Source organism: Pelodiscus sinensis, chromosome 6 (assembly GCF_049634645.1).
Source record: "Pelodiscus sinensis isolate JC-2024 chromosome 6, ASM4963464v1, whole genome shotgun sequence".
NCBI lineage: Eukaryota > Metazoa > Chordata > Testudines > Trionychidae > Pelodiscus > Pelodiscus sinensis.
Genome location: NC_134716.1, coordinates 70,469,972 through 70,493,012, shown reverse-complemented (window position 1 = coordinate 70,493,012; position 23,041 = coordinate 70,469,972). Strand labels below are relative to the sequence as shown.

At 44.3% G+C, this 23,041-nt stretch overlaps 2 protein-coding genes across 4 annotated transcripts in view; one reads left to right on the top strand and one right to left on the bottom strand.

The window, feature by feature from the left end:
* ERAP1 (endoplasmic reticulum aminopeptidase 1) overlaps window positions 1–16,095 on the bottom strand; it is a 35,326-nt gene extending 19,231 nt beyond the window's left edge. The window contains exons 1-7 of one of the 2 annotated variants that reach the window (XM_006118688.4): window positions 15,947–16,095; window positions 14,124–14,704; window positions 10,215–10,353; window positions 7,383–7,517; window positions 5,781–5,901; window positions 2,532–2,686; window positions 1,714–1,827 (exon numbers count right to left, since the gene is read on the bottom strand). In XM_006118688.4, the coding sequence (XP_006118750.2) occupies window positions 1,714–1,827; window positions 2,532–2,686; window positions 5,781–5,901; window positions 7,383–7,517; window positions 10,215–10,353; window positions 14,124–14,671 (1,212 nt within the window). In that variant the 5' untranslated portion in view covers window positions 14,672–14,704; window positions 15,947–16,095. Of the gene's footprint in view, window positions 1–1,713; window positions 1,828–2,531; window positions 2,687–5,780; window positions 5,902–7,382; window positions 7,518–10,214; window positions 10,354–14,123; window positions 14,705–15,257; window positions 15,790–15,946 lie in introns of those variants that run through there. The other variant, XM_006118690.4, reaches the window with a different exon arrangement.
* A 13-nt stretch (window positions 16,096–16,108) lies between these two features.
* LOC102462658 (endoplasmic reticulum aminopeptidase 2-like) overlaps window positions 16,109–23,041 on the top strand; it is a 45,431-nt gene continuing 38,498 nt past the window's right edge. Inside the window, exon 1 of one of the 2 annotated variants that reach the window (XM_006118685.4) lies at window positions 16,109–16,271. The gene's annotated coding sequence lies outside the window, so the exon portion shown is untranslated. Of the gene's footprint in view, window positions 18,615–23,041 lie in introns of both variants that reach the window. The other variant, XM_075932100.1, reaches the window with a different exon arrangement.

Genomic DNA, 23,041 nt, shown 5'->3' with positions numbered 1-23,041 from the left:
ATTAGCCAGGGGATCAAATGGTGTCCCTGGCCTCTGTTTGTCAGAGGCTGGAGAAGGATGGCAGGAGACAAATCGCTTGATCATTGTCTTCGGTCCACCCTCTCTGGGGCACCTGGTGCTGGCCACTGTCGGCAGACAGGATACTGGGCTAGATGGACCTTTAGTCTGAACCAGTACGGCCGTTCTCATGTTCTTATGTAAATCTGACCAAAGATGAAAATATTTGCCGTTGAAATGTTTTAATTTTCTTCCATGTGACTTTCAGACTGTCCAAAAATCCATATTCTTTTTATTCCAGAACTTTCAGTAAATGAAGAATCAACATAAATCTATGTATTTTAGCAATTTGTGCATCTGTTTGTGTCTCTCTGTGAGTTCACTTGTTCAACAACTCTTCCTTAGTGGTAGGAGCTAGGACCACCAAATTTTAAATGCAGCTTCCTCTTACCCTAACTTAAAGCAAAGTCAGGGTTTGGTTGTGCCAGCAATACAGCAAGTTCCAGGAGTGGAACTATCTTCCGTAGTATGGAAAGGGAAAGGCACAGAAAGGAGGGACTGATACTGACAGGGACTGGAAGCAGTGAGCCCACTGAGAGTTATACTGCGAAGACCACAGAGGGCAGTCACACCACCAAAAGTGTCACCAGCAGGGCAGGAGCTTACTATCTTGCCTACCACCAGACCGGGTAAGCTGACTTCCTTCTTCCCCACATAAGATTCCCCACCCTGGGTCATCCCCTGCAACAGAGGCTGGGGCCAGGAATCATGGGCAGCCCTAGACACCTGGGGGGGGGGGGGAGGGTTCTGGAGGCCAGGGGTAGCCCCCAGAGCCTAGCACCAACCTGAACAGGCTGCAGACCATGGGTAGGAGGGCCGCTGGAGGCCAGAGCTGGCCCCTAGAGCCCCACCCACGCGCACAGGCTGGAGGCTGGGGCGGAGGGGGAGAGAAAGAGAGAGCTGGAAGCCCAGCCCTGGCCCCTTGGGAGGAGCCTCTGCCGAAGCAGCACTACTCTCCCCACTAAAGGCAGCTCCAGTAAGATCTCTCCCTCAACTCACCTGCAAGCCCCCTTTCCTGAGTCCTGCACTCCCTACCTTGCCTTGAGGTTCCTCTGTATGCAGCAGGCCAGGGGGTGGGAAGCGCAGGCAGGGGCTGTCCTAGCTGGGCCGAAGCAGTCCCTGCTTGCAGCTGGCAGCCACTTTGAGCTGGATTGCCCCCCTTCCTTTAATTGGTTAACTGGTTAAACTTCACTTTTAACCAATTAACCAATTAAATGTGGTTTTATATCCTTAATACTGACCTTATCTCTATGATAGGCAGTGTTATCTTGACAAGAATACTTCTCCCATTGACATAGCTACTGCTGTTTGTGGAGGTAGATTAACAACACTAACAGGAGAAGCTCTCCTGAAGGCATAGGTAACGACTTCTTTAAGTATACAGTGGTGCAGCTGTGCTACTGAAGTGTTGTATGTGCATACAAACCTATCTTTGTTGCAAACAGTATCATATGTACTCAGATTTGATCATTGGTATTTAGACAAAGTCATAATTTCTTTGCAATCCTTCAAAGTTGATTGCACATCTAATTACTCTACATCCATTTAAGAAACAACCCACAAAATGAGCTTACCATTGCAAATCATCAATAAATTATCCCCAGCCATTTCAAAATATGGTTTAAAATAAATCAAGGCAAAGTAATTCATACTTACAACTTTCAGCTCTGGATGAGTTATACTGACTGACACATACTCCATAAACTTTGCAAATCCTTCATTTAGCCAAAGATCATTCCACCATTCCATGGTAACTAGATTTCCAAACCACTGAAAGAAAAAATATTGCTCAGAATAAAAGGTGCTATCAGCCCTGTCTTAAGTTTACTAATTAATTTACTTAGTAATTCATACAGGCGGAGGACAGAGGCAGTGTGAAAGCCCTAATATAAGTTTACCAACCACTCCACCCATCAACTCTTAATTTGTTTCTATGTTGTAGGTCCTCATTCCTACCTATGATTTCAATGCTTTTTGAAGCCTAATCACCCAAGAGGCATTTTGCTTAAACTCCTCTTATTGCTGTATAAATGGGTATTTTAATAGTTTTCTTACTCTTTTTTCATTTTGTCAACAGAGAACAAAGATGTGTTAAACATAATTTAATGGTCTACAATAAATGGACTTTAATTTTATTTAAGGCTCCTTTATCAAACATGGCTCTAGTATAAAACAATGTTAAAATATATCTAAGAAATAACACTCATATGTCCACAAATTTCATTTTGATCATGCAGTTAAAACATGCTGGAGAAAATAAAAAGATGAAGTCATGTTAGCCTAATAAATAATATAAAATCAAATTACAGGTGACTCAGAACTTTTTAAGTCTCAACATTTCTAATGAGTTTAACAACTTGTTTTCAGTGCATACATTTTTAACAACTGTCTCGGATGACTTGGTATCATGCCACATTGCCAATAAAACCAAAACAACTAACATTCACATACCATGGTCTTCCCCTAGCCATTACCTGGTGAGCCAACTCATGGGCTATGATCATAGTAATCCAAAGTTTATTTGATGCTGAGGATTTTTCAGGGTCATATAGCAAAGCAGATTCCCTGTATGTAGTCAGTCCCCAGTTTTCCATTGCTCCAGACTGAAAATCAGGAATAGCAGCTAGATCTAAAAATAAATACAATTTCACTTACCTTCACTCTCCCTCATACATGCAATACAGTATCAAACACTTTTTAATTAAAATAAAGAGAATTAGTTTTCATTAGTTTCCGTAATTCAAGTTCAGACTTTATATATTCTGAAGTTATATGAAGTATCAGACAAAAGTCAAACAATTAACTTGAAAGATGCTGAGCCCAATTCTGGCTAGCAAAACACAAGATGAATATCACAAAATCCATGACAAGTGATGAAGTACAAAGTAGAAATTGGCTAATTTGATTGCAAACCTTCTATTGTGCAAGACAGAGAAGGAGCTAGCCTAAGTAGGAAAGTATATCTCAACAGGTTTTATAACATAATATAATGTAATAAACATAATATAAACAAATTTTGTTAATAGGCAAAAAAAACTGATATTGGACTCGAAAAACTTTCAATCAATTTAAAAGAAAAAGAAACCTTAATCAGTATATGGAATGATTACTGCTTACATTTTAAAGAATAAATATTTCATCCTCTTTTCTGCAGTTTTAATTTATGTATAAAACATAAGAAATTGCTTTTTCAACAAAGCAAGGTACAGGCAGTCCCCGAGTTACGCGGATGCGACTTATGTCGGATCCGCAGTTACGAACGGGGCTATTCTCGCCCCAGAGGACGGGAGCAGCAGGACGCCCAGATGCGCCGCGGTCCGCCGCCCCCGTCCTCCGGGGCGAGAAAAGCTGCTCCCTGTCTCCCTGGTCTGCAGGGAGATGGGGAGCAAAGCCTTGGAGCACGCCCGCAGCGGGACAGCCCGGGCGCGCTTGAGCTGTCCCCCTGCGGGCATGCTCCGCGGCTTTGCTCCCCGTCTCCCGACCAGCAGACCAGGGAGATGGGGAGCAAAGCCTGGGAGCACGCCAGCAGTGGGACAGCCGCGGTGCGCCTGGACTGTCCCGCTGCCCGCATGCTCTGCGGCTTTGCTCCGCGTCTCCCAGGTCAGCAGACCAGGGAGACGGAGCAAAGCCGTGGAGGACTTGGGTGGTCCCGCCACCCCTGTCTCCCTGGTCTGCTGGGGGGGGGTGCAGCTAGTGCCTCCCCCCCAGCAGACCAGGCTTTTCCGGACCAACCCGGCAGCACCCCAGCTGCTCTGCCCCAGGCGTCCTGATTCAGTCGCTGCTGGTCAGTTTCAGCAGCGGCTGAATCAGGACGCCTGGGGCAGAGCAGCTGGGGTGCTGCTGGGTTGCTCCAGTAGCGCCGAGGAGCCGCGCTACTGGAGCAACCCAGCAGCACCCCACCTGCTCTGCCCCAGGCGTCCCCAAGTCAGTCGCTGCTGAAACTGACCAGCGGCTGACTACAGGAAGCCCGAGGCAGAGTTGCTCTGCCCCAGGCTTTCTGGAATCAGCCGCTGATCAGTTTCAGCAGCAGCTGACTTGGGGACGCCTGGGTTTCTTAAGTTGAATCTGTATGTAAGTCAGAACTGGCGTCCAGATTCAGCCGCTGTTGAAACTGATCAGTTTCAGCAGCGGCTGACGCCAGTTCCGACTTACATACAGATTCAACTTAAGAACAAACCTACAGTTCCTATCTTGTACGTAACCCGGGGACTGCCTGTACTCCAGGATGTGTGTGTTGTGTGGACATGAAGCTATTTCTAAAGTGGCTGGAGTGCCTAATCTTGGATTTCACATCTAATGATGAACCTGAAATGATTCATATTTAGTAGAAATTCAACCAAGTGTGGAGAGACTTTTCCAGGTCACCCATATAATATGAGCTCCACTGTAAGGTGTGTAGAGGTGTCTTGAGCAGAGCCACGACAAAGTAGGAAAAGGGTTTTGATGTCACTACTGGTCACAAGTGGGAATCTCAGCCTATATAGATGTGGCTGCTATATTAGGGCATGTCTAGACTACATCCCTCTTTCAAAAGAGGGATGTAAATTAGACAAAACGAAATTACAAATGAAACTGGGATTTGAATTTCCCATGCTTCATTTGCATAATGGCGGTCACGCGTTCTTTCGAAAATGAGTATTTTGAAAGTGAAACTGCTGCCTAGATGCGGTTCTTTTGGAAAAAAAACCCTTTTTCTAAAGATCCTGTAAACCTCATTTTTTGAGGAATACAGGATCTTTCAAAAAAAGGGGTTTTTTTTCTGAAAGAACTGTGTCTAGACAGCAGTTTCACTTTTGAAATACCCATTTTCGAAAGAACGTGCGGCCGCCATTATGCAAATGAAGTGCCGGAAATTCAAATCCCGGCTTCATTTGCAATATCCATCCGTCTAATTTACATCCCTCTTTTGAAAGAGTGATGTAGTCTACACATAGCCTTAGAGAGTGATAGCAGGGACAATACAAAAGAGGGCCATAGGAGCTAAGGTCATGTGGGTTCTGTGGCTCTAGTCCTTGACCAAGTGCACACAGACAAGGTAGTGGCATCTCATTGGCTGGAGTAATGCTTGCAGGGATGGGAACTACATTGTGACCCTACATGGTGGCCCAGATTACAGGTTGGTTTAAACCTCAAAATGCCAGAGATTACTAAAAAAACCCTAAATGGCAGACATGTTTTCAAGTAGTATTTTTTACATATTAATTTCTCTACTTGAAATATCAACCAACAGTGCTAATAATGAGGCACCTTACAGTATGTTACATTATAAATATTTTCACAGGCTCTGTTATATCATGGAAATACAAAGGACCAAATGTTCCCTCCCCCAACCAAAATGCTCAAGTCCATGAAAGACAATTATGGAAAAACTTAAAAAACAACAAATAGTCTGGTAGCACTTTAAAGACTAACAAAACATGTAGATGGTATCATGAGCTTTCGTAGTCATCTGAAGAAGTGGGCTGTGCCCACAAAAGCTCATGATACCATCTACATGTTTTGTTAGTCTTTAAAGTGCTACCAGACTATTTGTTGTTTTTAAGTTTATCCTGTACAGACTAACTTGGCTACTCCCTGAAAATTATGGAAAAGTCAGGAGACAATAACATCGTCTTCATTTGCTGCAAAATTGACCCTGTCTTACAAACTGTATTACACGATTTGTGTTATATTAAACTTAATTTAGTATGGTACTTAAATAGAATGAATGATAAAACACTTGCCTTGTTTGGGTAAGGGATATGGAATGCTGAAGTAATTCTCATAGAATTCTAAAAGTTTCACTGCTGCATCCAAGGCATAATCAGCTTGGTTGATCTTGTCTGGGACAGTATATACCGATATCTAAAATACACAAGCATGAAAGATTTCTGAATACGAATATAAGTTTATAGAACAGAAACTAATTTATTCTCTACCTTGTTTATTTTGATTATCACCAAAAAACCTGAGAGAATTAGCTGATTGAGCAAACATTTCCTACCTCAGACATATCCTGAAATTTTTAAGAAAAGCATCAGAGCCAGGAATGTGTTTTTTAAACTGAATTCAAATTAGGGATTTGAACAAGTAACTGGTTAACCTGTTTCCCAGGATCAACCCCTAGCCTGCAGCTAGGAGCCGGCAGACAGCCCTGCACAGGGCTAGAAGCAGGAGCTTGTGGGCTGGGGACTGCTCCAGCTGGGCTGGAACATTTAACCGATTAACTGATAAATTGGAATTTTGCATCCCTAATTACAATATAGTCCTTTTTATCCCTGCACCAAACAGGTACAATTGCATGGTAGGATTCCCCAATTTATTCAACCAACCTTAATCCTTTTTCAAAGGGACCAGAGAGGATAGGATATAGACAGAAGAGAAAGTAGTTCATTTTCCATTCAACTGAGTCCTGTTTGCAAGAGTGCCATTTGTAACTTGCACTCCTGTCCATTAGAACCAACTGAATTGGTACCACCAAGACACTGTGTGTTGCAGGCAGCCAAACACAGTCACCAATAAAAATGTCCATATCAGAATCAATGATCAAAAAATAAAAGATTCTGTATCACTTTAGCAATATCCTTTGAAACCAGAATCTTTCTGCCACCTGGAAGGAACTACAGCTTATGTTCCATATAGTTTTAAAACAGAGTTATTGAATTGCTACAATTATGGAGTTAATTCAAATGTAACTGAATGTAATTTGTATTTCAATAATGCAGTATTTTCATACAGCTTACTGTATAAATACACAAATATAAAACACATGTATCTTAACATTATATATTAAAAGCATACTTAATATTTTGATAGTACTATTAAAAATCATAATAGTCCATATAATTACAAACCCAGTCCTTTCTTCCCTTTCAATCCTTCAGCAAAGGGGTGGGCAATAAAACTGTGGTGATGCACCAGGTTTAGCCCCTGGCAGGCCACCACTGCTATATTTACCTGAACCTCTGCAGCTATGGGCAACTGCAGCTCCTATTAGCTGCAGATCACCATTCCCAGCAGATGGGAGGTGCGGGAAGTGGCATGAATCAGGACACTACTTCCCACAGCTCCCATTGGCCGGGAATGGTGATCTGCAGCCAACGAGAGATGCAATTGCAGGTAAACTGCGGAGGTGCAGGTAACTATAATGGTTGCAGCCTGCTAGGGGCTAACCCTGAGGAACTGCATCTGGCCTGCAGGGTAGTATTTACCCACCCCTACTATAGCACCTAGTACAGACATGTAAATCAAATTAACTAATTAACTGAGACCTTTAGAATTGAATCGTTTGCAATTTTTATTGTTCCTGTCACAAAGCAAGACTAGAGAATTTGAGACAGATTTACCTTAATTCCACTGGTGGTCATCTTGCTGACTGATTTAAAATCCGAAACAATAAAGGCCACTAGATAAGTGCTCATCTTTACACTAACATCAAAATGGTCTTCAATAAGCCAATCAGCAACACTGACAGATTTCACCTAAAATTACAGCACAACTTGTGTCACACAATAATTCTATGAACTGGAGCAACATTCAAAACAAAGTTTGTGGAGGCCTTTTAATTTTATCAATAATATTTAAAGAGTTACTGAACAAAACAAGAAAACCCATTCTTCTGTATGAACCCATTCCTATTATAACTAAAACTGAATGACAGAGAAATAATTTCTCTTTTTTTTCCAGTTTGCGGTATACATTTGATAGCCTCTGGCTGTCTGCTTATATAGTCAGTTGGTTTGACCCAGGACTATGTAAAAGGTCCAAACAGGGAAGAGGAAAACAGTTTAAAGAGACAGTGAACACAAAATCTTTTCAAGATGACATTCAAAATTTCTAATTTCTGAAAGAGAACCCTCCGTACGTGTTTTTTTTTAAATCTTTTTAAATGTGTTTTTTTACTGTTCCCCTATTTGTGTTTATAAGGATATCTATCCTCAGCAAGTACAAAATTGATAATACAGAAGAAGCAGTGAAACCTACTACAGGTGACACCTTTGAAAACGAGGGATGTAAGCAACTATCCGATAAGTATATGCTCTTGCTACATTTCAAAGGTGGAAGCGCCAGAGCGGGGAGCACGGGTCCAGCGGGGGACTATGCTCCCTGTGGCGCTTCCGCCTTTGAAATGTACCAAGAGCCAGCACGGCTCTTGCTACATTTCAAAGGTGGAGGCACCCTTATCAACTAATTGAATAGTTGATACAAATTACATCGACTAGTCGATTAATCTAAATTTAACATCCTTACTGAAAACTAGTAAAATGCAGGACAATGTAGCACTTTAAAGACTAACAAGATGGTTTATTAGATGATGAGCTTTCGTGGGCCAGACCCACTTCCTCAGATCAAATAGTGGAAGAAAGTAGTCACAACCATATATACCAAAGGATACAATTAAAAAAATGAACAACTATGAAAAGGACAAATCACATTGCAGAACAGAAGGGGGATGCGGGGGGGGGGGGGGGGCCAGGGGGAGGAAGGAAGGTAAGTGTCTGTGAATTGCTGATATTAAAGGTAGGGAGAGTGGGATGTTTGTGAGTTAATGGTATTACAGGTGATAATTGGGGAAACTGTCTTGGTAATATATGGTTGTGACTACTTTCTTCCACGAAAGCTCATCATCTAATAAACCATCTTGTTAGTCTTTAAAGTGCTACATTGTTCTGCATTTTACTTCAACTACCCCAGACTAACACGGCTACATTTCTATTACTATTTTACTGAAAACTGGTACTCTCTGTTCCAGCAACATCAGACCATGGATGTTCCTGGACCAGAGAGCCCGGAGCTGAATGGCAAGATGGTCAGCTGCCCTGCCGGGGCCAGGGACAGTGGGGCCAGAAGAGCCCCACAGCCGGGAAGAACCCCAGCAGCCTATGGCTGCATAGAGCCGGGGGGGCTAGGGAACCCCAGGTGCCTGTGGCAGCACAGGACCAGCAGCCGTAGAAGTCCATTTGCCCATGGCAGCGCAGGGTCCAGGGCTGGAGAAGCCCACAGTGATGCGGAGCTGGAGAACCCTAACAGCCAGCAGCAGTGTGGGGTTGAGGGCAGGAGAAGCCTGGCTGCCTTAGCAGTGCAGGTCTGGAGAAATCTGGCTGCACGCATCAGCATGGGCCAGGGGCGGAGAACTCGGCCGCCAAAGGCAACCCAGGGTTGGGGCCAGGGCAGGTGGCAGCAGAGAGAGTAGAAGGGGCCAGAGGCAGGGATCCGGCTGACTCAGGCCCATGGCAGGGGACACTTCCAATGATCCAGCAAATTCTGTTGTTCAGGACTGGTTAGGTCCCAACCATGCTGGACCAGGGAGGTCCAATCTGTAGACACAAAAGTGTTATCCCAATGCACAAAGAGATAATTTGTTCTTATTAACAACTTCCACTTTTAGTAATATTAGATGCTACTTGTAACTATAATAAACATAACATTTGTAAACAAATGTGATTTTTCCAGTAGATTCTGTTCCTTTAAAAAATGTGGAAGTAAAATCAACCTTTAATAGATGCTCAGGGTTACATTTCAGTATAAAAATGATAGGACAAGAAGCAATGGCCTTAAATTGCAGCAAGGAATGTTTAGGTTGGACATTAGGAAAAACTTCCTAAGTGTCAGGGTTAAGAACTGGAATAAATTGCATAGGGAGGTTGTGGAATCTCCATCATTGGAGATATTTAAGAGCAGGTTAGATAAACATCAATCAGGGGTGATCCAGAGGGTGTTTTGTCCTGCTGTGAGGGCAGGGGACTGGATTTGATGGTCTATCGAGGTCCCTTCCAGTTCTACTGTTCTATGATGTAGTTGCATATCTCCCTGGACAGTTAATAAATGTCACACTGCATCATGCTATTTATCCCTTCCTTCAAACTCCCTTGAAGGTTAATTGTGAAAAGTCTAGATGGTACAAGTTTTATGTACAAAATTTGAAAGTAAGGACTAGATCCTAAAGGGTTAACTGCCATTGCCTCCCATGTCCTCAACTTTCATGCTCAACCTGTCACAGAACTAGACGCCTAATTATGTATTTTAAAACATCCAACAGTGAGGAGATAATGCATTTTTTTCTTTTTAATTCAGTATCAGAACTACTAGGAATAACCATACACGAGCATCAAGTTAAAACTCAGTTACTGTTTAAAAACTAAATAACCCTAAAATGTAACATAAAAATATCCACGTACTATTGGCATATTAGATAGTGCAAGATGCTTCGGATCTCTCTTAATCTTAATCGAAAATCTGGCTTTAAAGGATGGTTCATCAAAACATGGGAAAGCCATGCGAGCAGCTGTTGGCTCAAATTGTGTTGATGCAAGTACCCTGTAATTAAGCGAAGGGAAAATTTTTTTTAAAAAAATCTTACATCCTAAATATGCCTCATACATTCCAGTATCAATTCAGAACACCCACCTTTCTTTTTCAAGATAAAAATAACTTGATGATCATTTTTTAACTAGTGATAGAAATGTAGCCGTGTTAGTCTGGGGTAGTTGAAGCAAAATGCAGGACAATGTAGCACTTTAAAGACTAACAAGATGGTTTATTAGATGATGAGCTTTCGTGGGCCAGACCCACTTCCTCAGATCAAATAGTGGAAGAAAGTAGTCACAACCATATATACCAAAGGATACAATTTAAAAAAATGAACAAATATGAAAAGGACAAATCACATTGCAGAACAGAAGGAGGATGCGGGGGGGTGGGAAGGGGGAGGAAGGAAGGTAAGTGTCTGTGAATTGCTGATATTAAAGGTAGGGAGAGTGGGATGTTTGTGAGTTAATGGTATTACAGGTGATAATTGGGGAAACTGTCTTGATAATGGGTGAGAAAGTTCAAAGACTTGTTAAGTCCCTGGTGGTAAGTGTCGAATTTTAACATGAATGACAGTTCAGAGGATTCCCTTTCAAGTGCGGATGTAAAAGGTCTTTGTAGCAGAATGCAGGTGGCTAAGTCATTTAGAGAGTGTCCTTTCTGGTTAAAGTGGCAAGAAACTGTTTTCTCTTTGTGATCTTGTCTAGCAACTGCCTCAACCCACCGAATAATATTGTTAACCTCTCCAGCTACAAACTCAATCCAGCAGAAGAGTCTGTCTTGTCCCGGGGTCTCTCTTTCTGCCCCACGTCCCCCACAAACTGGATACAATTTTGTGGTGACCTTGAGGCTTTTTTTCGCCGCCTCCGTCTCCGAGAATATTTCCAAACCACCACTGAACATCAATCTGATCTACCAGATCCCCCCTACCAACACCAAAGGAAAAATAATTCTATATGGACTCCCCCTGACGGTCGGAATTACAATCTGGATTTCTATATACACAGCTTCCGCAACAACGCACAGACTGACATTATTCACAAACGACAACAAGCGACACACAATCTTAGCCGCGCTGAACACCATGCCATCCAGAGTCTCAAAAACAACCTGGACATTGTAATCAAACCAGCTGACAAAGGGGGTGCTGTGGTCATTATGAATAAGGCCGACTATAACCAGGAGGCAACCAGACAACTCTCGAACACCACATTTTACAAACCTCTCCCCTCTGATCCCACCTTGGACTACCAAAAGAAACTACACTGTCTCCTTAAAAGCCTCCCCACAGCTACTCGGGAACAAATCCTCACAGAATCACCTTCTGACCCCCGACCAGGATTGTTCTATCTACTTCCCAAGATCCATAAACCTGGGCACCCCGGACGTCCCATCATCTCTGGTATTGGCACGCTCACTACTGGTCTATCCAGCTATGTAGACACTCTTCTCAAACCCTTCGTAACCAATACCCCCAGCTATCTCCGAGACACTACTGACTTCCTAAGGAAATTACAAAACATCGATAACCTCCCCAATAATACCATCCTTGCCACCATGGATGTAGAAGCTCTATATACCAACATCCCACATGAAGACGGATTACAAGCAATTAGAAACACTATCCCAGAGGACACTACTGCCAACCTGATAGCAGACCTATGTAACTTTGTTCTCACCCACAATTATTTCCGGTTTGAGAACAACTTATACCTCCAGATCAGCGGCACAGCCATGGGTACACGCATGGCCCCACAGTATGCTAACATCTTTATGGCTGACCTAGAACAACGTTTCCTCAACTCCCGTCCCCTTTCACCCCTCCTCTACCTACGGTACATCGATGACATCTTTATGATCTGGACACATGGCCAAGAAACACTGGAGATATTCCACAGAGATTTCAACAACCTACACCCCACCATCAACCTCAGCCTGGACCATTCTACACGAGAGATCCACTTCCTGGACACCACCGTACAAATCAACAATGGAAAATTAGACACCACTCTCTACAGAAAACCCACTGACTCATACAGTTACCTACATGCATCCAGCTCCCATCCAGAACACACCACACGATCCATCGTCTATAGCCAAGCCCTTCGATACAACCGCATCTGCTCTAACCCCACTGACAGAGACCAGAAGCTTCAGGATCTCTACCAAGCATTTATAAATCTCAACTACCCACCCAGAGAAACAAAAAAGCAAATTGAAAGAGCCAGACGAATACCTAGAAACCATCTACTTCAAGACAGACCCAAGAAAACCAACAATAGAACACCACTTGTCATCACCTACAACCCCCAACTTAAACCTGTCCAACACATTATCAAGAAACTACAGCCTATATTGGAACAGGATACCATACTCAAAGAGGCTCTGGGAGACAGACCCATAGTCTCCTATAGACAACCACCTAACCTCAAGATGATTCTTACCAACCACCACAGGACATACCACACTAATACCAACCCTGGTACCTTCCCTTGCAACAAACCCCGTTGCCAGCTTTGTCCACATATTCATTCTGCTGATACCATTATTGGACCTAACCAAGTGAGTTATAAGATCAAGAACACATATTCCTGCGCATCCAGAAATATAATCTACGCTATCATGTGCCGAAAGTGTCCGTCTGCTATGTACATTGGACAAACATCTCAGACACTTCGCCAAAGGATTAATGCCCACAAAACAGATATTAGACAAGATCACAAAGAGAAAACAGTTTCTTGCCACTTTAACCAGAAAGGACACTCTCTAAATGACTTAGCCACCTGCATTCTGCTACAAAGACCTTTTACATCCGCACTTGAAAGGGAATCCTCTGAACTGTCATTCATGTTAAAATTCGACACTTACCACCAGGGACTTAACAAGTCTTTGAACTTTCTCACCCATTATCAAGACAGTTTCCCCAATTATCACCTGTAATACCATTAACTCACAAACATCCCACTCTCCCTACCTTTAATATCAGCAATTCACAGACACTTACCTTCCTTCCTCCCCCTTCCCACCCCCCCGCATCCTCCTTCTGTTCTGCAATGTGATTTGTCCTTTTCATATTTGTTCATTTTTTTAAATTGTATCCTTTGGTATATATGGTTGTGACTACTTTCTTCCACTATTTGATCTGAGGAAGTGGGTCTGGCCCACGAAAGCTCATCATCTAATAAACCATCTTGTTAGTCTTTAAAGTGCTACATTGTCCTGCATTTTTTAACTAGATACTTATGTGGCCCCAATTTTGGTAGTATCTGAACAATTAACAATATACATTTATCAGGCCAGAAAGTAATTAATACCAGTAGTACCCTCCTTTTTACAGATGGGAAATTGAGGCAGACTAAGTGACTTGTCCAAGATCACATGTGCAGTCTGTGGCACAGCTAAGAATTGAATCTGTTTTCCTGAATCACAAAATAGCACTCTATCCAGCCAATCACCTTTGCATCAAAATTTACAGTGGCATCAGTGGGAGTTTTGATACATTAAAAATCACAGAATTTGATCCATAATGACAAAATCTGATTCCCTTCTGAAAGAACTGCAAGTCCCAACAAGTTAAATATTTGAATATAAATATGATTTGGTGCAAACTCAGTTCTCTATTATAAAACATGAGTTTCAGTGAAGAAAGCAGTCTCTAAAGGAAAAAATAGAAAATCTGAATAAAATCTAAAAGCAGCAATTTAGTACTATAACATCATTCTAAACAGTCAACTATAGTCCATACTTCAGTAACTAAAGTTAATTGAAAAGAGGTTTACCTCACTTCTCCTTCCTGGGTTCTATAGGTGCTTTTATAAAAACCATGGAAACTCTCTGACAGATTTGCAGCATATTCAATGCTAACAGTGTAGTTTTGTCCAACACGCAGTGGTTCAGCTGTCAGGAGGGCAATCTGCTCAAATGGTGGGTATTCCAAAACTCTCACTTCTTTTTCAGTGTGACTATTTCCCACTCTCTTTTGAATGGTAGCCCTGATAATTTGCAAGTTCTTGCTGTGCAAAATTACTGAACTAGTTTGTTGGTATACTGTAATCTCTATTCTGGTAAATCCAGTAAATGTCAAAGTGGTAAGATTTGGATGGAGGAGAAGATCATAATGCACTGGGATGACATGTGACGGAAGCCTTATTTTATCCCAAGGAAACGGTTTGCTTCCACTTCCAGACACTACATCAGCTGTCTCCCTATTTTCGCTATTCTGGTTATTATTCACAGAAAGTGCAACATTTAAAACACCTATCATCATCATTATCATCATGAAAGAGGATTTATCTGCAAATGGCAGAGTAAAGAATGAGGCTGGCATTCTTGACTTATGTTGATTTCCACATACGATAATCTAAAATAAATATTTGTAAAACACAGTTAGTATTGAAGATTGTTAATTGTGGTAAATGTTATGGACATCATCAATGACTGCTGCCTAATATCTAGAAAACCGTCATGCTTAAATCCACACGTGCAGACCCCTTGACCTGTGTGGAGCCCAAATGATTTCTGACCTGGGTCCAACAGTAGGATCAGGGCTAATTTATCTTCACCTTCTGTAACCATGTGTGTCTATTTCCTTTGTCTTGTGTCACAATTCTTCCATCCCTCTTAATTTAAAAAGTCTTTGGAGGCAAATCTTTCAGGCTGTTACTGACCTTGAAGATCTTTAAAACCACTCATGTCTTTGTTTATAAATAAATAGGAACAAGTTTTAATTGCAATGGTATTTACTGGGAGAGAATACATAAAACTATTATACATGAACCAAAAGTAACAACAGAAAATACAATTCTTATCCCTGGCACCCGGCCTCTGAAAGGGGCAAAAGAAGGGGATGAAGATATTGTCAGGCCCTGGATAGAAAAAGGGATCAGTGATAGGATAATTTTGCAGACTCGTACCAAGCAATTCCTTCTGGAACCTTAAACTGTGTATGAAAAATATTAATCTCCTGCAGGAATACTTGTGAGACGCTTCAGAGTGGTAGCAGGGTTAGTCTGTAACTGGAAAAACTTAAAAAACAGTGAATGGTCTAGCAGCACCTAAAAGACTAACACGTAGACGGCATCATGAGCTTGCAGATTGTACCCACGAAAGCTCCTGCTACCATCTACTTGTGAAAAGTCCATTCATGACACGAGTCTGCAATCCACACCGCTTATGATCAGGGCACGGTGCCAAACCAATGTTGTGTGGGATGTGGGCTGTAAAATCCGCAGTGGGTGCCGTGCTGGGAAGCAGGTGCTGCTGGCGGCGCTCAGGTGAGCGCGCAGGGGCGCGGCGCGGCCTGGGGGAGCCATTGGGGCGCTCAGGCGGCGGTGGGAGGCCGGGGGACGCGGTGCGGCGCAGCGCCTGGGAGCGGGGGCAGCACTGGGCGGGTCGCGGGCGAGGGGCGCTCCCTGGTGCGGGCGGGGCCGCGCGACCCCCGCTACGCAACGCTGCCCGGCTGCCCCTAAGTTTGGGCTGAACTATGGCTCAGCCCCCGTCCCGCTGCCGCCAGGGGGCCGGGCCTCGTGTCTCCCCGCCCCGGGAGCCCGGCCCTGAGCCGCCCGCTCCGCGAAGGCCGAGGTTGCCTGAGCGGCACCGGTACCTGCTGCCGGCCCGGCCCGGCTGGATGGAGGAGCCGCCGCCTGCTGCTTCCGCGCCTTAGAGACTGAAAGCGAAAGCGGAGGAGGCCTCGGGCCTTTCCCGCCCCCAGGGTCTGTTCCGGGCGCCCTCCCGTCCCCGCCCTCCGTGAGTGGCCCCAGCGTGGAGGCCTGGGCGCCCTGTCGCAGCATTTGTCCTGTGGCACGGAGAGACAGCCGCACGGAGACGCATGCAGCAGCCCGGGCGGGTCGGGGATGCCCAGGGCACCGCAGAAGCCTCCCCCAAGCGAAAGCAGGAGTCCGCTGTTGGGCACCCGCGGCTTTGAACGCGTGAGAGTCGAAAGCTGACCGGCATCTATAGCAGGCCCTGGCCAGGGGATTGTTTGCACTAGGATCAGGGTTACCCGAACCCTTGGATAGGAGCCTACAGTTAACCACACCCTGAATCGACTGGCCCTGTCGTGGCTAGTTGCAACGTTATTTTAAAAACTGGTCGCTAATACATTTAAATGAATGACCTACCGTCCTAGAGTAGAAAGGGCACCTCAGTTCCTGGGGGGAGGGGTAAGGATCACTGTTCTGTAACACTAAGAAATAATTTTGGTTTTGTAAAACTAAGAAACTATTAGGAAGCGGTAATAGTTATAACAACATGCAGCATTTATCATTTGGTTCCACCATTAGTTCAGCTGCTTAAGGGTTTCAAAAGTGTAACCCCTAGAGAGCTGAGATAGTATATGATTTTCTGCATCCATTTTGTTCATTGTGGGATACATTGCCCCATATCCTTACCCCCAGCTGCCTAGATTCCATCTCTGGGAGCTTTGGGCCTTTCCCGCCCCCAGGTTCTGTTCCGGGTGCCCTCACATCCCCGCCCTGATCCTAGTGCATCTCTGGGAGCAGTGGCAAGATCACAGTAGGGACCTAATTCTCCTTTCTTTCATGAGCAAATGGCCAGCATCAGCGCAGAGCTGGCTAAGCATTAGGGGACGAAGTAACTTCCTTTCATTAACTGCACAGCAAGTTGTAACAAGTGAGGGATTGTAACTGAAATATGACTAGGAACAAAACACTTGTGTTTTTACTATAGTTTATAGTCCTGTTAGTTAATGCATGTTAAAACTTGATAAACAATTGTAATCTAAATAAGTCCCCTGATCAGGGGTGAAAGGAATTCAGATTTCTTACAGGTATTGTCATGTTGCAACCCGGGTCCCTGCCAGCTTTTTAAATAGCTCCCTGGTGGCTTTTGCTGCAGCTCAGTCAATTCTTGCCACAGCTACACACCAGGGATGCACTCACTTACTTCCACCACAACCCCATTTCAAAATTTCTTCCTGTGTACCTCTTGGGACACTGTAAGTATTTACTGTCTCTGACACGGCTCTGATGGCCTAATCTAGCACTCTGCTTCTGACAGATCAAGGATAATGATTCTAACAATGCCCAACATGAAAGTCTGTTATTTCTTTACAGCTTGGGGAGCCTCTGTACTCTACTCTGTATGAGGAAGTTTACTTTGGGACAGGTTTATTTAAGTAGATGCAACCCATGTGAGTGGACACTTTTAAGTTTTTAGGGTTAACTTTAAAATGTATTATCAAATTAGCATAAAAAGCAAGGAACTAATTCTAAGGCATTCCAAAACTCAAGTAAGTATCCACAGCAGAGAGTTGCACTGATTTAGTTAAATCTACTTCTAAATCAAATTAGTTAAATCAGGAAAACTTCCTTAGGTAGACAACCTTAATTTTCCCTTTTCTCTTTTGATGGAGTCAAACAGCAAACTTTTTGTATTATGCTGACTTAATTACCACTTATTAGATGCTTTAAGAAAAACATTAAATTTTTCTTAAAGGGGTGGGAAAGTAGATTAGGAGAGTGGCCTTATTATTTATGATTAAAGCTTTTGTGGTAAATTGGTCAAACATCTATTGGCTGTGGTAGTATATCACAGGCCTGCACAACATACTGCCCAAGGGCCGCATGTGGCCCAAAGGGGCACACTGTGCGGCCCGCGATGACTTTCGGAAATAACTTTTGCTCTCCTCTGCCTCGCTTCTCTCTTCTGCTCTCCTCTACTCCCCTTTTGAATGCAGCGCTCCCTTGTGCCGGCGCCTCTCCCCCTGACATCAGGGACGCATGCACACTCTGGCCCCGCCCTATGCCTGCGTGCAGCCCCAACCCCATTTCCGGTTTCTGTCCCAGGACTCGGCCCCCTTGCACGCCGCTCGGCTGGGCGGCTGCTTGTCAGAATGCCGTGCTCTCCAGGCAGCACAGGGGTCAGCGCTGTTGGAGTGTGGGGCGGGTTGTCCTTGCTGCTGTGGGGTGGCCCCGCCCTGTCACAGTTCGCCAGCTGGTAAAATCTACGCCCCGTCGATATTATAACTTGTATCAGAGTTATTTCTTCTCTTTGTGTGTGACTGTGAGTCTTTCCCTTGTGTGTGAATTTATTCAACAAAATCTTGACACGCTTTTTTTTTATTTTGCTCAACAAAAATGTTTAGTCTGCGTGTTCGGTATTTTTTGGGAGAGCATCTGGCAACCCTACTTGCAGCCCACAGCTGTTTTCTTTGGAGTAATATGGCCCTCGCTGCTTTCCGAGTTGTGCAGGCCTGGTATATTGTGTATTAAAACTACAACTGGGAAGCCTAATCTTAGCAGGAATAAGTGGTAAGTAAACCCCACTTAGTGGTAGTGTTATGAACTTAATTTTGTTGATGACAGCAGTAACTCAAACAATCATTCATTCCTTTGGAGTGTTCAGAATTGTAACAAGATGGCTTGTCTGTGATTGGAGAGTCTTGGGCTAAACCAGACCTGGTGACAGGATGAGCCACATCTGGATTGATTCAGGTGCTCCTGAGTAATATTCATCAGGAAGTTGCAGCCACTAGTGGGTTTCTTTTTATTATTATTATTCTCATGGGTGGATAGGGAAGGACAGGAACAATAAATTGGAGAGGACAATAGTGCCAAAAGAGGGAGCAAAGATAGGGGAAGAAGAAGTTCACCCCTCCCCCTCAACTAGGCTGGAAAGAGGGGTGGGAGAGTGACACTACAGATAGGAGGAAGGGGTACAGCTCCCAGCACAAGATGGTAAGACTCCCTCCACTGGAAGATGAGGGGGTAAATTATTTAAAGAACATGGGGAAAGTGAAACAGTGTGTGTGTGTGTAGGGGGGGTAACTAAGAAAAAAAGGGGAGACGCAGGCACCAAGCAAAGAAAAGGGGCATATGAGCATAAGAGGTTGGGGAAGCAGTGAAGAGGGAAGGCAGGTAGTGAGGAAGAGCAGGTAGTGAGTTCAAGAAATGTAGGGCAGGGATAACTAGACCCTGCTTGGGGGGGGGGGAGGAACCAGTGTGCCCACAGGCACCTAAGTGGCAGACCGATAGCACCTGCTGCAAGACCCATCAGAGTAAAAGGAGGGCGGGACAGGGGAGGCAAGCAGTAGGGACAAGAATAGGAAAAGGCCCCTGCAGCAACTGAGGCTGGGGAGGGAGCAGCAGTGTTGGTACAGCAGCAGAAATGCAGAGGTGGGGGAACCAGGAGGAGGTGAATCACCTCCTATCCCCGAGCACCCCACAAGAGCTGCACCAGCCACCACCTTGGAACCCAGATGAAAGGAGGGTCCCTTGCAAACTCCCCGTACACACACACACAACAAACTGTGGAGAAGAAGGGGGGAAAAAACCCAGGAGCATCTCTAAAGCAGCCCCCTTACCTCCTCTGTCCCAGAGGGAGCAGCAGCAAGCAGTAGAGGTAAAGGTCTGGCCCTGCAGCAATGAAGGAAGGGGCTAGATAGACCCCCCCAAGAAGATGGAAAAGGGGGTTCTCCTCCCCCATCCCGCCCAGGGGCAGGGCTACAGAAGCCCCCACTCGCCCTCAGATCCAGCAGCCACAATAGCTAGCTGAGGTGAGGGGGAGGAATCTGTCTGCAAACAGCAGGAAAGAGAAGGCCTGGCCCAGAATGGAGGCAGTCAAGACCACCAACCTGCCTGCCACAGCAGCTCCACCTACGTACACCCCTCCTGGAGAAGAAACAGGTGCAGGGGGAGCAGAGTAAACACTGTGTGACAGGGTCAGGCAGAGGATTGCAAAAGAGTGCTCCTATTGGGGTCTGGGAGGTGGGCAGGCATTAGCCTGCCCATAGTAGTAGGTTTCTTAAAGTGAGAGAACTGAAGGGAAAGAGTCTTTCACAGCATTTCTAAGGAAGGGATGGTTTCTCAGGAGGACAGGGCTATGTCTAGCTTGCTTAAGCTTGGGTGATTTATTGTTTTTCTGTTTGAGATCATTGTTAATTTAATAAAAATGCAGATGTTCCTCAGAAGGGCTGTAGCTGAAAGACTGGGAAGTCTATTTGTTGAAGGAGCTGGGGGTGGAGAAGGAGAATGGCACAAGAGAGTTTCATGAGGGTAGTAGCTGGCCCTGTTACAAAAGTATTCTATGACCAGGCTGAGAGGGAATTGTATGAATTGACTTCTCTGGATAACTGTGCTTCTATGTAGTACTATACTGAGGCAACCTTAAAAGAAATGGTCCTGCAGCACCTTAGAGAATAATAAAAATGTAGATAGTATGAGCTTTTATGGGCACAAGCCACTTCTTCAGAGAACACTGATTGAACTTTTCTAGACAAATGCCAGAATCTGAATACAGTAGTATTTATGAACTAGCTGGGAAGTTGGAGTTCATGAAGTGAAACATCTTCAAATTACAGTAGATCAGTGCATGGATGGCAGTATGGTGCACAGCACTGCTTTCTCGTCTTGCAAACCATTGCACAAGAGTATCCAGCCAGTGAATGGATATTGACTTGTTCTTCATCAATTTAATTCTTCTGTAACTTTTGTTTTTTCACCTGTTGGAGGAAAAAAAAAGATTTAAATAGTCATTTGCATAATTGGCAAGAGTGTACCAAGGAGGGGGGTGGAGGGGCAGTTGCTCCCGGGAGTCATGCTAGGTGGGCACCAATTTAGTCTCCCTCCATTCCCCCTGTCATCCCTCGGCTCGCCTGCTTCTTCTCCACCCACGGCCGCTGGCTCGAACCTCCTCTCTGCCCCTGCCCCATCCTCCTCCATCTCTGCTGGCTGGTTAGTGCATGCGGGGGCCTGGCCCCAAACTGGAGGGGGCAGGGAAAGACACGGTACAAGCTCTATCCCTCCTCTCAGGGTCTGGCTCAGCCATGCGCCCAGTTCGGAGCCCCACCATGTGGTGGCGGCAGTTGGGTGGGGGTGCAAATTTTGCTTTTGTCCCGAGGCGCATAACACTCTCGCTATGCCTCTGATAACTGGGAGTCATAAAACGAATGGTCCCCTGAAACTCTGACTCTGTAGGTCTCCTTGAGTGTCACTCACCATTTGAAAGATAAGTAGGTATCAGTTCAAAAACTGCAAAACCTTAATCTCTTATGGCTAATGTTGTAACTACTCGAAATATATAGTGATGGTCAGTAATTCTCTAGTGTGCTTGATTACTCCAAATTTAGATTGCCTTATGAAAGTTGCAAGTAGTGGCTAAAAAGTAGGTAAGCCAATAGCCATGTTGCCAATTTTTAATTTTTTGTCTGGTATGGGCTAAGCATTCCTTTATGTGGATACTAAACTCTTAAAATGGCAATAAGTTATGCTGTCATTTCATTGCTGTCTCATTTCTTTGTTAACCCTGAAATACTGATGGTAGGCAGAAGGATTTGAAATAGTTTGGGTTATTGAATTTTGTATTAAAATGTCTGCTTCTCTCCAAGAGGCAGTTACATGGGCCATAGTATCAAGTGGAAATACCTGCAATATATAATTATGAAAGGTTTGACCTCATTACTGAAATTTGATGGCCAAGTCTAGTTTTTGCTGTGATTATTGGGGATAATAGCATTTATATAGTTCCAGTGATACCTACACAGTATGAGTAGTATCACAATCCTGGGCTTGGGACCTTTTCCTGTCAATATCAGCTGCTGATAAACACTCATTAGGAATCATTTCCCAGTGTTAACAAAAGAGATAAATATAGTTCTGTGATCCTGTGTAGAATTGCCCTACTGAGTGTTGCTAATTACTGTGTGAATAGCACACACAGGAGGAGTAGAAAAGTTTGGAAAGATAGGGTGGAGGATAGCATTCAGTTTAGGTTGTGTGGGTTTTTTTGTTTTTTGTGTTTTTGGTGTTTTGTCAATAATGGAGAAGTGTTTTTCATCCCATAGTGGTTTTATTTTTCTAACAAGTGTGTACTGTTTATGAAAAACACTGTACTAAATATCAGTATTTCTCATCTGCACAATTAATGAACATGTTATGATCTCAAAGAACTGTTTATTTGACAATGCGGAAATAGGGAAAACAGCTCATGATTAAGACAGTGTCTTGTCTTTTTGGAGAAAATCCAGTGGAACAGATCCTCAGAACTTTGACCTAGGTGGATTTTTGACAGTTCACACCAGTTTAAAATATGTTCTGTTGATTTTTATGTTAAAAATCCAAGACTAAAAGACCTTGAGATGGGTTTGTGGTAAATGTCTAAGTCATGGTTGGGCAATAATTTTTGATGGGGGGCTACTCCCAAGATTTTGGAAAGTGGTCGAAGGCTGCACTCTTCCATGCTGTTAATGGAGGAGATTCAGGGTCTGGGATGGAGGTTGGGTGCAGAAGGGAGTAAAAGATTGGGATGCAGGAGGGAAAATGGAGTCTGGGAGAGAGTTTGGGTGAAGGATGTAGTGTGACCTAGGGCAGGGAACTGGGGTGCAGGATTTTGGGATGTGACCTAAGGTAAGAGGGGATTATGATCTCGGACAGGAGATTGGGGTGCCAGATATGTGAGGGGGTATAGGTGCATGTGGAATAGCAGGGCAGGAGTGAGGGACTGGAGGGGCTGAGGTGCCAGAGGCAGGTCTCACCTGGAAACTTACCAACCCACTTGCAGAGTTTAAAATGTTTCTGCTTGCTCAGCCATGTACTTGAGTGAGTGCGCAGGAAGGTTGTGCTTTGTGGCTGCCTGTTGTTCAAACAGGCAGTTCCCATTGGCCAGTGTCAGTCCAGAAATCAGCCAATAGGATTGTGCTGAGGGCGGGAGCAGTGTCTGAATCTTCCCCCCTCTCCTGGAA